At 38.1% G+C, this 16095-nt stretch overlaps 1 protein-coding gene across 1 annotated transcript in view; it reads left to right on the plus strand.

Moving 5' to 3' along the window:
- LOC134168982 (rap1 GTPase-GDP dissociation stimulator 1-like) overlaps positions 1-15829 on the plus strand; it is a 34271-nt gene extending 18442 nt beyond the window's left edge. The window contains 7 exon segments of the mRNA XM_062629155.1: positions 1128-1271; positions 4461-4595; positions 7652-7777; positions 11950-12089; positions 12982-13108; positions 14154-14282; positions 15563-15829. Coding sequence (XP_062485139.1) covers positions 1128-1271; positions 4461-4595; positions 7652-7777; positions 11950-12089; positions 12982-13108; positions 14154-14282; positions 15563-15696 — 935 coding nt within the window. The 3' untranslated portion in view covers positions 15697-15829.
- The last annotated feature ends 266 nt before the right edge of the window (positions 15830-16095 follow it).

Below are 16095 nucleotides of genomic sequence, written 5' to 3' on the forward strand. Positions count from 1 at the left end.
AAAAGCCACAAGAATATAAGAAATCATGGCCTGAGCAAGAATTTGAAGCTTAATAGGTGAGGCAACAAACAAAGGATTGGAGTAGCATTTCACTCTACTTTGGTGGATCTACAGGACAGCAGATGCCAACTCATATACTCCATGGTGTGTAACAGGAAAGCAGACTTGACATTGTTTTCTTTTAAAAAATGACAACCAAATAGCATAGACGATGCCTACTCTAAGCAGTGGTGTAATAAGCACCAACAAGAACCCATTAAAAATATCTAGACACCTGATACATATTTTAAAGAAATGAAAACTCATGGCTGGCAAGACAAGAAATGTTAAACATCAATGCAGAAGCATTGCTCATTCTGCCTTGGTGTCATCCTAGCATCAGAATGTCTGTTACATGCAAAACCAAAACAGAGACCACACCTAAAGAGTCTGGCTGAAGTTCAAGGATTTAGCTTCTTAGATCAAAACACTTCAATAAAGCCTTAAGAAGCTTTTAGTGTGTGCCCTGGTTTCAGCTGGGACAGTGTTAATTTTCTTCCTAGTAGCAGGTGCAGTGCTGTATTTCAGCTTTAGTCCAGGAACGATGCTAATAACACACCAATGTTTCAGTTGTTGCTAAGTAATGCTTATCCTGATCAAGGACTTTCAGTCCCTCATGCTTTGCCAGTGAGGAGGGGCACAAGAAGCTGGGTGGAAGCAAAGACAGGACATCTGACCCAAACTAGCCAAATTGGTATTCCAGACCACAGCATGTCATGCCCAGTATATAAACTGAGCTAGCCAGAAGGGACTGATCACTGCTTGGGTTGGCCTGGCTATTGGTCAGCTGGTGGTGAGCAATTTTATTGTGCATCACTTGTGTTGCACATTTGTCTCATGTGTCTCGTTTTCACTGCTGTTCCCTATTATCAGTATTGTTATTGTTGGCATTATTTCTATTATCATATTTTATTTAATTGCATTTGTTAAGCTGTTCTTATCTCAACCCCTGGGTTTCACATTTTTCTGATTCTCCTTCCCATCCCACCTGGGGAGAGGGCAGGAGGGAAGTGAGTGAGCAGCTGCCTGGTACTTGGTTGCCTGCTGGGTTTAACCACAACAACGTGCTTTTATTGTTATCTCTACAGATGCTCTAAAAGTGCAGTTGGTGGAGGCAGGTGTGCAAGAGGTGCTGTCCGAGATCCTGATGAGGCTCCAGGGTAGTTCACAAGCTGAAAATACATGTATTGTGAAGGCTGCATCAGATCTCATTGTCTCTCTGCTTCTTGGAGGTAAAAAAAAAAACAAAACAGAAGGCATACTAACATTCCAGATACAAAAAAAAAAAAAGGAAAAAAGTTCCCCTGGATTTGCCATCTTCTCTGCTGCTTTCACAGTTAACAGGCACATCTGCAACCTGTTTCATAATTCTTAGGAGAATTCTTCTCAGGCACCACATTATTTATTATAGGAGCCTAGCACTCCCATTGTCATGCCTCCCTTCAAGCATATACGTATGTTGCCTGAAGTCATCCAATACCATAGTGGCTGCTCCCGTGCAGAACACGAAAGCACAAGAACTTCAGACCATTGTAGCTGTTACCTGTGGCTGTCAGTTCACACCCTGCTTTTATAAACTTACTTTCACAGCTGCTCCAAGAGCCAGTTTTAAATCTAAACCTAATCATCAAATTAAGTTCATGTGATATTTAACTACTCATGTTTCCTGAGGTACTATTCTGAGTACATACTTCAAACATTTGGAATAACAAATGAAAGAACTTTCTTGTAACATAAATTCTACATCTATTAGGAACAGACTACTAAACTGCTGACCTAGATTTTTCACTAAGTCTGTAAGCGGATTTCAGGAATACTAAAAGGATGAAGACCTAACAGCAACTTAGTTTAGAGTGGCCCTGCTATGTCACATTTTGAACGACACAGATTAAAGAATAAAACATCAAGAACTGGACACTTGTACTGCATCCCACCACCTCCAATCCCAAAGCAACCAACAATTTTCATTAATATGTGCTTATCATATAAGATTCCCTCACATCTGCCTGAATGTTAAAAACAAAAGTTTATCTAGCTAAAGCAAGCCATCATACACACATATTTCCACCTCCACCATCTTTTCTAGCCTCCTTTTCTTACTTCTCTTACACCTTGCTCTGAATCAGCCATTGTGCATTACAGTTCTACAAAGGCCACAGAAATACCCTCAGTGCCTTTAAACTAGCTATCTTCAATTTATTCAGCTGAATGGCTTGCTTCATCACTCATTCTTCTCCATCTATCTCCCGCACAACCCCATTACATGTTTCATGTGGAAAAAGTGAACAATCCCTCTCAGGCCTCAATACGTGCCACTGATGTATGCACAGCCTTTAATCTAAGAGAAAAAACCCACTGTGGAAATCTGACCTCAGCATCAAATAACTTCCAAGGCAGTGAAAAGATGACAGACAGCTTTTGCAACTATGAAGTGGCTGTTCCATCATATTTCAACTATGAGCCATTAAATTGAAGGTTCTGCTGCTATCCAAGCAAAAATCCACAGAAGAAAGAACCAATTTGGAGCTCTGTGACATTCAAAGCAAGGCAGACACTAATGGGTCCTGCCTATTCACACTTTAGTACAAGAGAAAATAATGCCCTGCCATTCTTTGGTTTGAAAGGTGAGGGGAGGAGAGATGGGGGGAGGAGAGAAATGAAGTTCAGTTAAGGTTAGTCTACATGAAGATCGAAATATTTTGACTTCAGATTTTTGTCAGACCAAAAGAGATGGTCTGTTTCTAGAGAACCTGTCCTTAAAGAGAACTAGGTAATTTTCCTCATACACTCTGATCTCCAAAGATTAGAACCAAGCAAGGGAAGATTTGAGGAATCATAAGCAAAAACATCAGCTTTAGAGAATGTATACGTAAGTGATACCAAAAGACTTTTTGCATGAGTAGAAACTGATTTATTTTCCAGACTGATAGTTTTCTCATGAGTATATCCACTTATGTTTTATAAGCAGTTGACATTCTTATTTAATATATGTAGTAATACAGGGGAAAAAAATATGCTACTAACTGAAATGCTGAGAGATTAAAGGAATAATAGGCATTGGTTCAAAAGACAACATGGAGTTTCTACTACTGGAAATACTGGGATATGCTTGGAAATAACATTCAAATCAACAAAGCTGTTAAAATTGCTACAGCCGATTTTAAGTGCTATACACACAAAAATTGAAAGTGTACATTTTAGGCATGCAGTTAGTACCACAAGAGGCACCTAAAGCTAATTCTGGCTAGATTCTCTACTTACATGAAGTCCGTATAATTCCATGGATAATTGTTTACTGCAGGTGAAGATGTGGTCTTCCTATAAGACCCTGTATTTCTTCCTTCCTGTAGAATACTGTATTCCTATATGGTGTTTTGCCACTTTTTAACAGCATTCACAAGGTAACAGCACAGCAATAAAGAAACTTCTACTGGTGTCAGGAATACGGTTCTCTTGAGGTGTAATAAATTGTATTGCATAAAACACAGAAAAATATTTGTAACAGGCATCTTCAAAATACTTCCTTCAGGAAGGATGCATAAGACAATATGCAGTTTCTTTTTGCTCTTTAGGAGAACACCTCACTTCCTATTAAGGTAGACTAAGTAGCTGCTGATAACAAAAGGGCTTTCACCTCTGCAGAGCAAGTTCTCAAAGAGAGAGGGAGACATATATAACAAATAAATCCTCACAGAAAACATTGCAAAGCATATACCAAGCAAAATGGTAGTTCTTCAGAATGTATAAATCTGCTTTCACCACATCAGAACTCTCTAGGTCAGCTCATATTTTCTTAGCTTCATATGAGAGCAAGTCCTCATTTCAGAAAGTGGGTTTCTCAAAACAGGTAATAAAAGCTAGGCCCAATTCTTTCAATGATTAATGACAAATTATTTGACTGAATACAAGGAGTAACAGCAGTACAAAACTAGTAATCAGACTCATCACTGCTGGATAAGATCCCTGCTCTCACAACGGTCTCTTAAACCAGCAGAATAGCGAAACTGAAATATTAAATTTCTCCTACGGAGAAACTGAAAATGCTACCAGTATTCTACCACATATATAGTGGAAAATAAAGCAGTTTGGGGGGGGGTGGGGTGGTGGTGTCAGAGAATAAAAAAAAAAAAAAGCAACCAACCTTATTGAAAGACATATAGTTTTAATTTGACAGTGGCTGTCTAGAAAGCTCTCTAAGCTAAGCTTTACTCAAGGGTGTCTCAACATCATTCACAGGTGGCTAATGCCCACTTACCTCTAGAGCTGAAGGATGTAAAAGACTATGCAAAAGCTATAGTCTCAAATTTATCAAGACATTAAAACACTCAAGGTAAAGACTCCCTGAATTCTCAATTTGCATGATTAATGTCTACCATTGTGTTTTTTACCTCTCTCAACTGCTTGGTTTTGCCTTTCTTCAGATGGCAACTGTGTACGAATGGTACAGCTGGGAGTCATACATCAGCTTCTGGATCTTTTGGAGAAACATGTAGAGAGTGAGGACATCTCTGTTCAACATGCTGCACTCAGTGCACTTCGAAACCTTGCTATACCAGGTACAGTGTTTGAAGAAAACTGATTTACTGTGATTCTTTGTACGGATGGATCATTTAATGGAGATCTGTGTGGCTCTGTCCAAGTCACCAATTTCAGCCCCTTGTATTTTGAGGGGCAACTGACCTTTTTCTCTCCCTGCAGAGACATATGTATTTCAGTAACTCATCAATACTTTTTACCTACATAGAGGGTCTACACATAATAGTGATCTCATTGCCAGCTGCTAAAGTAGTTTCATGTTAACAACATAGTTCAAGACAAAACTGTAGAACACAAGTCTACAGCTTAAAATACAGAGTATGGGGTGAAGCTATTGCATCACAGCTGGCAGCGATTTCATAAATCTGCTTCTCTTCTATACAGCCAATATTCATTCTGAATTCAGCCTTTGTAACAAACACACTTTAAAACTACAAACTTAAGGGGAAGCACAAGAAAAATGGGAACAGACTTTTTTAGTAGGACCTGTTGTGATAGGACAAGGGACAGTGTTTTTTAACTACAAGAGATTAGATTTAGCCTAGATATAATGAAGACATTTTTTACAATGGGGGCTGTGAAACACTGGAACAAGTTGCCCAGGGAGGTGGGCGCCCCATCTCTGGAAACATCCAAAGTCAGGTTGGATGGGGCTCTGAGTAACCTGATCTACTCTCCCCACTCACTGAGGTGGGGTGGAGGGAGGGGGTTGAACTAGATGAGCTTTGAAGGTCCCTTCCAACTCAGTTCTATGATTCTACACTTGTGACCTTTTGTTAACACACATCAGGGAATCGTGCTGCTTCTTATTTCAAATTCACTGTTTCCATGTGAAATTGCAATTCAGGCCAGAAATGTTTTCCTAGAGACTTAACAGTTCAGCAGCACCCTGCAACAGTCCTTACACTGCTATACAGTACTCCAGAGAAGAGCATGGCATCAATAATATCTTGTAAAAATAACAGATTTTGAATCTGTCTGCCAATTTTATTATGTAAACCAGCCAGCATGCTTGGTCTGACAGTTTTAGACATAATCACTGCTTTGAATAAGTGAGAGCCACAGAATAAAGTACTTGCTACTTTGCTTCCCCTACTTCCTTTTAAAGCTGATACACTTCCTTCTTGCAGACAGCTGTCTTCAGAACCTCACCTATTTCTTTCAACTTATTTTTTACAAGCTCTCAAGTAATTTATTTAGTTTGGCTTATAATATCATCACACTCTCTGGTTCATAACAACCAGACATTATCTGTCTATCCAGTATTTTAACAAACATATTTCACACCATAAGCCCCTCACTGCTTTTATGTGTACTATATTTCTCTGAAGAGATGTTCCACCACCACTCACATCAGCAGACAAATTGCTTTTTGGTGCTAATAGAGTATGCAGCACTTTGAGGATGCATGCCAGCTACCTTACATTAGTTACAACCTAACACAGAGCTATTAGAAGATAATCACAGAACCACAAAAAATCACGGAGAGCTATCCAGCTGAAATTAGGAGAGTGATTTAGTAGGCAAAATGTAACTATCATTATTAGAATAAAACGGTGGACTTTTTCCATAACCGTAGGGGTGTCCCATGCTTAGTCCCCATTGACTTCACTCCTGCAATATGTACAATAGGAATTAATGACTACAAGCAGCAAAGATCCCAATTAATCTCATTTGAAAGATAGCAGTGTTGATGTAGTTTCCCTTGACAAGCAGCAGATAATTATGTTCTAACTCAGAACATGTTCCTCAACAAATACCAAGGTCCATTTTTTGTAATGCCAAGCCCAGGCAATCCTTGGGAGTTCCTTAGCAACGCAACAAACACAACTGATCTTGCAAAGATTACAGGATCTAAATCTCCAGAAATCATGGTTGCAACCTACAACTTCATTCCCTATGTCACTGCCTGCTACACATAGTACCAGTACATCTCAATGTTCTTTATATGCCATAACTTTCCCTCACAATAATAAATCACTTCCAGAAATACACAAACTCTTATCACTTCCAATAATATAGTCTGCTTCATGGAGGCAAAACAAACAAACAAAACCAACCCCAAAACAAAGCCTACAACAACAACAAAACCCCACCAGCCACCAAAAAGACTGAGAGCAAATCCAAAGAAATCATCAACCAAAAATGAATATGGATTAACACTTGCAAATGAGAACAGGGAAAGTCTTCAATTCAAGTAATGATCTTTGAGACCAAGGAGATTATAAAAAAAAAATTGGAAAAAGTAATTATGCTGTAGTGAATGTGCCACCGAAAAACATGGACATTAAGAACAGTTACTTAACAGTGTCAGCTTCTCAATTTGTCCAATAAGATGAGGAAGGGATAGAACAGTTGTCTCCCTAAATTCACTGTGTGTCATGTGTGCTCTCTTCCCCCCTCACCCCCCCAAAAAAGGCATGGTGAAGGTGGTAAAAAAATTGCTCTGAAGGAAACAGCTTTTGGTAACACAGTTAAGCAGCATTAGGACTCTTTCCAGACAAGCTTCTAATTATTACCAGTAATCCCTGGTAATAACTGGAGCAAAGACACAAGAATTAGGAGAAGAAAGCACAGAAACAAACACAAGAATTAAGGAAAAGAAAGCACAGAAACAAAAGGCATGAACAACAGTGGATCAGGGAGCTCAAATAATAAAAGAAAATTAATTTTCAATAAATATGGCTATGTAAATCACTTCTGCCACCCAGTTAAGATGAGCAAGCATAGGAAAGGCTTGATCGTGAGAGTGATCAAATGAATGGATTGTCTAGTACAACTAGAAAGAGAAACAACAATGCTGTGTTTATCCTATTTATACACTTCACTCCAGGCAGGGCTCAGACCAAAACTAACCAAAATATTATAACAGCAATTCCTAAGAAGCTTTTAGTTCAAGAGAAACCTGAACAATTGGGTAGTCCTGACCTCGTTTCTGAGCACGCTAACAAGCTGGACTTTTTGGTAAGAGCATAATGCAGCCTAAAATTCAGAACAGTTATATTGTATCTAAATTTTCAGATGCTTGTGTGGTTATTGAGCTTCACAGCACTGTCTTTATTTTTCCATTTTCTAGCTCTTAGCAAAGTTCAAATGCTGGAAGAAGGTGTGGCAGAACGGATTCACACACTTCTAAGGTCAGAGATGCCTCCTGTGCAGTTTAAACTCCTTGAAACACTACGAATGTTAGCAGATGGTCAAGGTAAGGAATTACTAATATTTACTTATGTCAAATATCCACCCCACTTCTCCCATCTCCCTGCAAGACAATGAATGTGGCAAGGAAAACACAGGCCAAGAGTCCTGCTGACCTAATTCCACTCAGTCTGGAGAGGTTCCAACACAGATGATTGCCAAAGGCTGCAAGCCTTCCATATCGTCCCAGTCAGTCTCAGAAGTACATAAGAAAGAAACCAAATGGAAAAATCTGCATAGTCCGTGAGAAATGTCAAAGGCCTCAAAGAAAGATGTTGTCCACCAGAGATATACTAGCAAGGCATGAGTACAATGGAAAAGATTAAAGCTAAGGCTTTACAGTGCCAAATCACAGGAACGCAAATCAATAATAAAACTAATAAATAATAATAATAAAATGAAATAAATAAAAATAATAAAACAATAATAAAAGGATGAAAGGGAGCTGGGGTGGAGTGAGGCAGGAGAAATGAGTTTCTACCACCCAGTCTCTCTACACATGTGGTGCCAGGTTTCTCTGCCTGATACGGCTCAAATGTTGAATTTAATCTGCACATTGAAATATGGGATTATTTACTTGCACTTCATTCACTTCTACACAGAGGTGGGTATGCAAAGGCAACAATACTCACTCTGTGCTTATGCTTGCATTTTTAGAAACACGCACAATTTCAGAACTATGTTAAGATCTATTATAGTATCTAAATTTATCCTTAGATTTATATAGCTTCTTACCAGAGTATAACACAAAAACAAGCATTGTGGGGTTTAGTTTTCTTAATAAGTGTTCCAATTCTTTCATATCACCAAAGCAGCTGCCCTAGAAGACCTTGAGATGTGCACTAATAACAATAGGTCAAAACAGAACCAGAGAAGTTGTGACTGTTTTGCAATAGAAACTGACAGTTGGTACAGAACAATTACAAATTCATTAATTATATGGAAGGAGAAAAAAATCTCAGTCTCCCACATTCCATGCTGCATACTTGTTTACACCACTGAAGACATCACTTCGATATAGCAAGCTACTTGCATCCTTTTTCAAACTAATATGCATGATAGAAATGTAGATCTAGCCCACATATTATAAATATATAATAAATATATTAATAAATATCTCCAGTCCAGTAAAAAGCTTTCACTTACATTTCACCGAGGTATACTACAAGATATACAGAAACTTACCCTCTTCCTTCCAGGCCTTGAAAAAAAAGTAATTAAAAGATCATTTCTCCAAAGTTGTATCTGAATGGTGATGGAGACTGTTTATCTTTTAAAACAGAGGCATCTTAACTACACAGATCTAAATTATCAAACACTAAATTTTATACATTTTTTCTAACTCAATGCTATCTACCTGCCCTTGTATGAAGTCAGAACTTGGTACAAAATGCTACAATATCTGAATCTGAAACAATACAGATATTCAAGTGTAGAGTAGAAAAAACAAAAAGGCTGATTATTTAATGTTTGCCTGTTCCTGTCTATGAGCACATAATTCTCCCACCTTTAATTACTTTCTATTCTGTTTACCCATGAGTTACTATTGTCCTTAATTAACTCAGCTTGAACTCTTATGAATACACATCTACTAAGAAATCCACACTAAATTAGTTAATTGCAATATCTAGTATAAGTTCACTACTGTGACAATCACTACAGACTAGAAGAGGTGGATTTCTTTCTAACTATAGAAAACAGGAATCAGATCTGTCGGCTTCATTACACTAAAGAGATGTTAACATTAACTCCTGATTTTCCATTGTTTTGCTTCAGAGGAGCAGAAGAATTTGTGTACTTCAACAGCCCAAAGACTTTCAGCTGAACTGAAAGTTCAGTCATACAAATTACTAAAATTTGGTATTTTGTAAGTTAAAACGGCCTGTTCCTGTTAAGAATAACTAACTGGGTTTTATTTCAAAGAACTCTATTGCTGGTAGACATCAGGAAGTCCTTGCCAAATTGGGTCAAGACACTTCCTTTGATCAAACCTCTTAGACTGGTTCCATTCACCATCCTCTCATCACTTTCTGCTTCCTGTACTAAATTGGATTACTATGATCTCCTCAGACTAATGTGTAACATCTGACCTAGAAACAAAAGCTTGTTACATGTGGTAATACACAGGTGGTTGTGCAATGACAAGCAGCTCATCTCAAAACAAACATGTTCAACTAAGCTAGAATGTCCCAGATTCCTTGTGGGATTTTGATCTGTGGATTGTTTCTTAGCATACTGGATAAAAATAAACAAACAAACATGTTTGTCCTTCCTTGTCTTCCTCCCCAAAATAGAAAGGGTAAGGTTGATTTATTTTGACTTATTTGTTGACAGGTTTCAGCAAAATATCCAGAGTAATCATGTGGTTTATTGATACTGACCTTCTGGTGTGCATGCTCTATTTGACCCTTTCCTGAATATTTCAAAACAAATGCCACACACAGAGAAAGGGAGAGATAAAAGAGACAGGAGCAGGGTGATGCCCTTATCAGCCAAACCTATTCCTTGTGGTTCCAGATGTTAATACTGGTTCTAGCTCAAGTCTTTGCTTCCAAAGGAGCAAGGATCTCCCTGGCTACCTTACTTCAGGACTGGAACTATTTTAAAAAAATGGAAAAATTAAAAAGATTGGAAGAAGCTCACAAATCCTATAAATCCTTCTTAGGGAATGTACACGTCCCAGGAAGGCCTTCAACACATCTCTCCTTCAGAGCACACAATACATGTTTCATGTTCCTCTGCTGTGGTCCTCTAGCAATGAGGGGTGGACACAGGATAAGACTACGAACCACCAAAATGACATCAACAAGAAAAATCCTTAACTATACAAGACTCCTAAATATGAATTAAATTTTATAACTACAGTTTTTTTTTTCTATTTTTTGCAAATAGAACAATTCTACACTGAAAGTGAGCATCTGTCCTATGACTACTCTTGTCTCTCAGCTGCTACATCTGATGCCCAGCTGGAAATACTGTGCCTTTATACCCTCAGTTCATGATCAACTGAAATGCATGGAAACAGCTGTTTGGCAGTTTACAAAACAACTCTTGTGTTCAAAGCCAAATGGTTGAACACTCAATTCCCACAAAAAGATTTAAGTTGTGCACATTACTACTTTCTTATCTTTCTCCTGGTACACTTCAGTCAGAAGGAAATACCAGTTGAACCAAGATGTAGAATTTCAGTCTTTAAGTATTGAACAGGATCAACTAACTGAAATTACTGGAGCAGTATTTACCAGGATGTTCTTAGGGCTGAACCTCTGTCTAACATAACTGGTTGAAAGGAGTATTTCAGCCTTCAGCACCCTTCTACCTGCATTTTAGCTTTGCTCAGGAAATCACTTTCTACCAGTTAGTTACATTTGATTCACAGCACTTTAAAAACGTGTTATTAAACTGCAGTAAGACTCCTGTGGAACCATGGGTTTGACTGATAAAGAGCATAAGCAGAGTTCCTTTTGCTCCTGAAATTCTAAGAGCTCTGGGAGTAGTCTTCCTTAGTGGCAATGAGCATTAAGCCACAGTGTTATCATGAGAGTTCCACTACTTAGCAAAAATTACCTAGTGAGGTTTTTTTCCAAATGTCAACCAACAGATTAATACTTCAAGCAAGTCTTGCAAGAGGGTTCCTGAAACACAAGGTAATGCACATTAAAAGGCTCACCATCCTGATGATGCCTAATACACAGTTAAACACAGTATTAAGACATGCAATTACAGACATGCTCCAATCCTGCTCTAAGACTTGGCTTCCTACATGCTACCAACAGTAATTAACACCATTACTGAGAACTGAAACAGCAAGAACAGGATCTAAAGAGCCCACGATTTCATTTGTTCAGGGCTCTAACAGCAAGCACAAGAGACTACACAGGAAACAGCCCATGAACATTTCAGGATAGCAGCAGAACATTTGTTTTCAAAGATATGAAGTTGCTCATTTTAAGCCCTGCTTCAACAGCTTCTTAAAAAGGATAAGTTTATTGGAACAGCTTATTCTGTTCTTCAACTCCAAAAGTTACTGTAACACAAGTAGCATTCCTCAGGTAATATTTCCAAGATTTCTTAAAACCCAATGCTTTAGTTACAGCTCTTAAAGGATAGCTCAGGCCTGTGACAGAAAGACTGAGAACTTTGATTTTGAATGCCTCCTGATGATGTTTTTCTCTTCAGCTGATGCGGCTGAAATCTTGGGCCAAGACCCTATGCTACTCAACAGACTTGTGCAGTGGTGCAGTACTAATGACCATACTGGTGTTCATGGAGAAGCAAATCGGCTGCTAGCATCGATCTTGCATCACAACAGATCCCAAGTACGAGAGCTACTGGCCTGATACGTATCTATTTTATCCTTCTCAAATATTTTTAAAGCTTGTCGATATAGCTGGGGGTTGTGTTAAACAGCACATACAGCTTTATCATTAGAAACATGAAAAAAATCACAGTAAAAACCCCTCATCTGCCTCAGTATCAGTAATGGGGAGGTAAGCAGAAAAGCCATGCTCTCCATAGCCACAGATACTGCACAGAAATGAATAACATGGTTACTTTACTGTCACTTGTCAACTTTTAACTTGAGTAAGGCTTGACAAATGTTAAGTAGGTAAAGCTTTTCTATTTCTGTATTAGTTTCTAAATAAAATGGCAAAGATCACTCAGACCTGTCCCAACTATCAGTCCTCCAGGAGCAAAGAGCCCACTTACCTACCTAGTGATGGATAAATCTGGCATGACCTGTGCCTGCTGGCATATTAGAACAGGATTTGTTTTTTGTAAATCATGTTATCATACACAGGCATCTCAATCATGCTTCATTTGAGGTAGCAACAAAAAAAAGTAGATACTATCTGCAAAGGGTTTGATAAAGTAGAACTCATATTTGCTAGTCTGCAGGCTTGAAATGAAAAAATTAAGTAAGGTCAAACTAAACCTCTTAAAACAAAATATAAAAATTACCTTATAGATATACATATACACAATTGCAAGTATTGATATTCCAAGTAAATTGGACCAGCTCGAGGCAGATATGCATGGTCAGTGCCCAAAGCAATGTTATATTTAGTCATCATATACTGGTTTGCACTGCAGCAGGTAAATCATTGCCATCAATTAAGAGGCTGAAGAGTGCAATATAATTTCTTTCTTCATTTTACATTATTCACAAGTCAGATTTCCATTTGTGATATTTTACCTTTGATCTAACAGGAAGTGGTCAAAGCCATCCAGGAGGCACAAGGAGTGAAGCATCTGATTTCCATGACAACAAGTGAACATGCTGGCATGCAGAATGAGGCTCTGAATGCCTTGGCAATAGCATCTGCAATCAATTTAGGTACTTTTCTCCTGAAAGCAATTATTTGTGCAAGATCCTCAATTATTAAAAAAACATGATAATGCTCTTAGTTCTATGTACCATGTTAAGAAAAAGTGTGTTTCTTGTCTAGATGTAGCTCTTCAGCATGAAATAAAGGTCAGCCATTCAGAAGATGACAAAAGCAGCAGGCTACAGTAATTGCCTGAAGATTTTTTTTTCTGTTTAGAGTCAAATGATCAGGTTGTGTGGACAGGCACAATCTACGAGTAGAATGGTATATTGCTAGAAACCTACACAACAAAACAAAAAGGTAATGAAGACTAGAGAAAAAAAGATGAGAAAGCCTAAATGAAGACAAAATTAAGGACAAATTACGGACCTGAATGGTCAAGGAAGACTAAATGGAAGAAATAATCTTCAGAAAACAGACATTCTAATGCAGGAAACAAAGCAGAAGCACAGACAAAAGGGCCTTGTAGAAGCTGCAAATGAAACAAGTGAGAAAACTGTACCTACTTTTACTGAGCTAATTTTCAGAAAGACTGAGTATACTTCTTTTTCAAGACTGAGTATACTTCTTTTTTAGCTTTTTCCTATATGGCTGACCGCATCTGAAAATGGGTCTCAATTTATTACAATAAAGACAGTCACCACAAACCTACATAAATCAAAAGATAAACTGAAAATTTGGAGTTTCCTATAACAAGACAATAAAGAGCCCATTTTACTGCTCAGTCCACCATTAAGGCTCTCAAACTCAACTGGGCAAGTAATGCAAATCCACATTTGTAGCACCAATCATCGCAAATCTTAATCTATTATGAAGTTATTTTATACAATCTACAGTACATAGGTTCTGTCTTCCAGAATGAGAGCAGTGAAGAAACGCTACATGAAAAATAATACAGAAATTCTCCAGTAGGGACAACAGATGCCCAAGACATCCCTGCATAGCCAATTTGAAATGAAGCTTGTCAGGAATTTCATTTTTAAAAAGGAAGCATGTTCACTTCCCAGCTTCTTTTCAGGTAACAGCTCAGGTATTTGCTTGCTTATTTTTCAGAAACCCTTGAAGAATCTTTTAAGGAATTACAGCTAGTTCAAAGCTTACACAAACTTCTACAAGATGATAATACAAGTCCTGAGGTGAAATATAACTCAATGGGTCTTCTGTGCAGTCTTCTTAATTCAGGTAATTTAAGTTTTCTGTCATTAAAAGATAGATATTTCTGATGTGTTTTCAGTAACAGAAAACCATCGTTTTCTGTTACTGAAATGTGCTGCTTGCAATGCTGCAGTCAGTGAGTAGTAAAGGAATTAAACAGGTTAATCCTTTATTCATCACCAAAAATCCCAGTTGAGCAGCTTCTTTCTGTATGAAAAGTTGATTAAACCATCAGTTGAATTTAAAAAAAAAAAAAAAGAAAAAGAAAAAGACTTTATTTCAATGAGTCAGTGGCATAATCAAGTCCTGAAATAGTAAAATTAGAGCCTTGAAATAAAGGCATCTTTGTCCAAATTCACCATGCACAAATGTCTGGCAGTCCCAGGTCCTGTATGTACCACAGCCTTTTTGTGTTCCACAAAATAGTCTGCATCATCTTCCACATGCAGACATATATTTATTCTGCTTATGCTGTCAGCAAAGGAGAAGCAGACAAAACTGCAATTTTAGCAATGCTGCCTTTGCACAGCAACTTTTAGTTAAACATATGAAGGATATGATTTCAGTTTCTCTCACTCTATGGTTAGGAAAGACTTAAAATGCTTTGTGCAAGATCAGACTTACCCTGGATGTGTGGCACTAATTGAAAACAACCACCTTGAAACCAGGAGGCCAAAGATCTCATGCCAGTTTCTCACATCTTAATACATAAATCATGTAAGCTGAAAATGACTGTGCTCAAGGCAAGGATCTGCCACAAGAGGAACTGCCTTTCAAATCCTGGAGCCACTCTGTATTGACAGACAAGATGGATTTTGCAGTATACTTTTTCTTTTTTCTCCCTGTAGCCACACAGACTTTGGAACAGGGATAAGTACTTGCATCCTTCAGTGCTACCACAGGGTACTGACACAACAGATGTATCTCTAAGACTTTTCTTTCCAGAGGTGTCTATACTTAGCACTCTATAAATTATAACTAATATTAAAAATTAGGTCTTGCCAATACAAAAGACTAACAAAAAGCATACAGGCAAAAAAATCCTGGAACTTGTCCTGTATTATATTTTCAACAAAGTCCTTTCTTTCTGTTCAATCAGTTCTTGGAAGTCAAACAGGAGGAAAAGAAAAAATAAAATCTTAACCTGTTAAATACTTTCAATGGCTGAAAGAGTGTCTCTTGAGAGAAGTTTACTTAAATCAGCTCATTTTAAACAGTAAATACTCCAAACTCTTATCTTACAACAATAGTTGGGAGCCACTATGCCATGGCATGTCACTAAAACTCAGCTTTTCATCATTATTCAGGTGATCTGAGGCAAGAAATAGAAGAGGACAAGATTAAAGAAACCCTGGAACAACTCTGCAGTCACAGCAATGCAAATGTAGTCAAAGAAGCTGTCACAACATTACAAGTTTTGAGAGGAGAAACACCCCACTAGCCTCCCTTCTTCCCCAGAGCAACCCTGCACTGCCACTGAGGCAAACGCAGTAAACAGTAGCTTTGACAACCCAACCTTGCATACATCATGCTGCCACATAACCAAGACTACTAAAGCCCAGGTATAGCTCCTGCTTTTAAAGCTGCACATAACAGAAAAAAAGAATACTCATTTGTTCATCTATTTGGCCTACAGATGCTTACATCACTGCTGTTCTTCTCTGAGGTACTAACGCACAGCAGTAGGAATAAGGCAAGTAGTCTTAGAACACATCACATTAGAAGCATCAGACAACTACTACTTCCGCAATACATTTTTCAGCTGCTTGGTTCTATCAAATCAGGGTATCACTTGCAACTTTGTACCGTATCAACGGGACTTCAAAATCATTACAAAAAG

Source organism: Pezoporus occidentalis, unplaced genomic scaffold (genome assembly GCF_034315485.1).
Source record: "Pezoporus occidentalis ecotype Australia unplaced genomic scaffold, CSIRO_AGI_Poc_V1 ctg33, whole genome shotgun sequence".
Taxonomy (NCBI): Eukaryota; Metazoa; Chordata; class Aves; order Psittaciformes; family Psittacidae; genus Pezoporus; species Pezoporus occidentalis.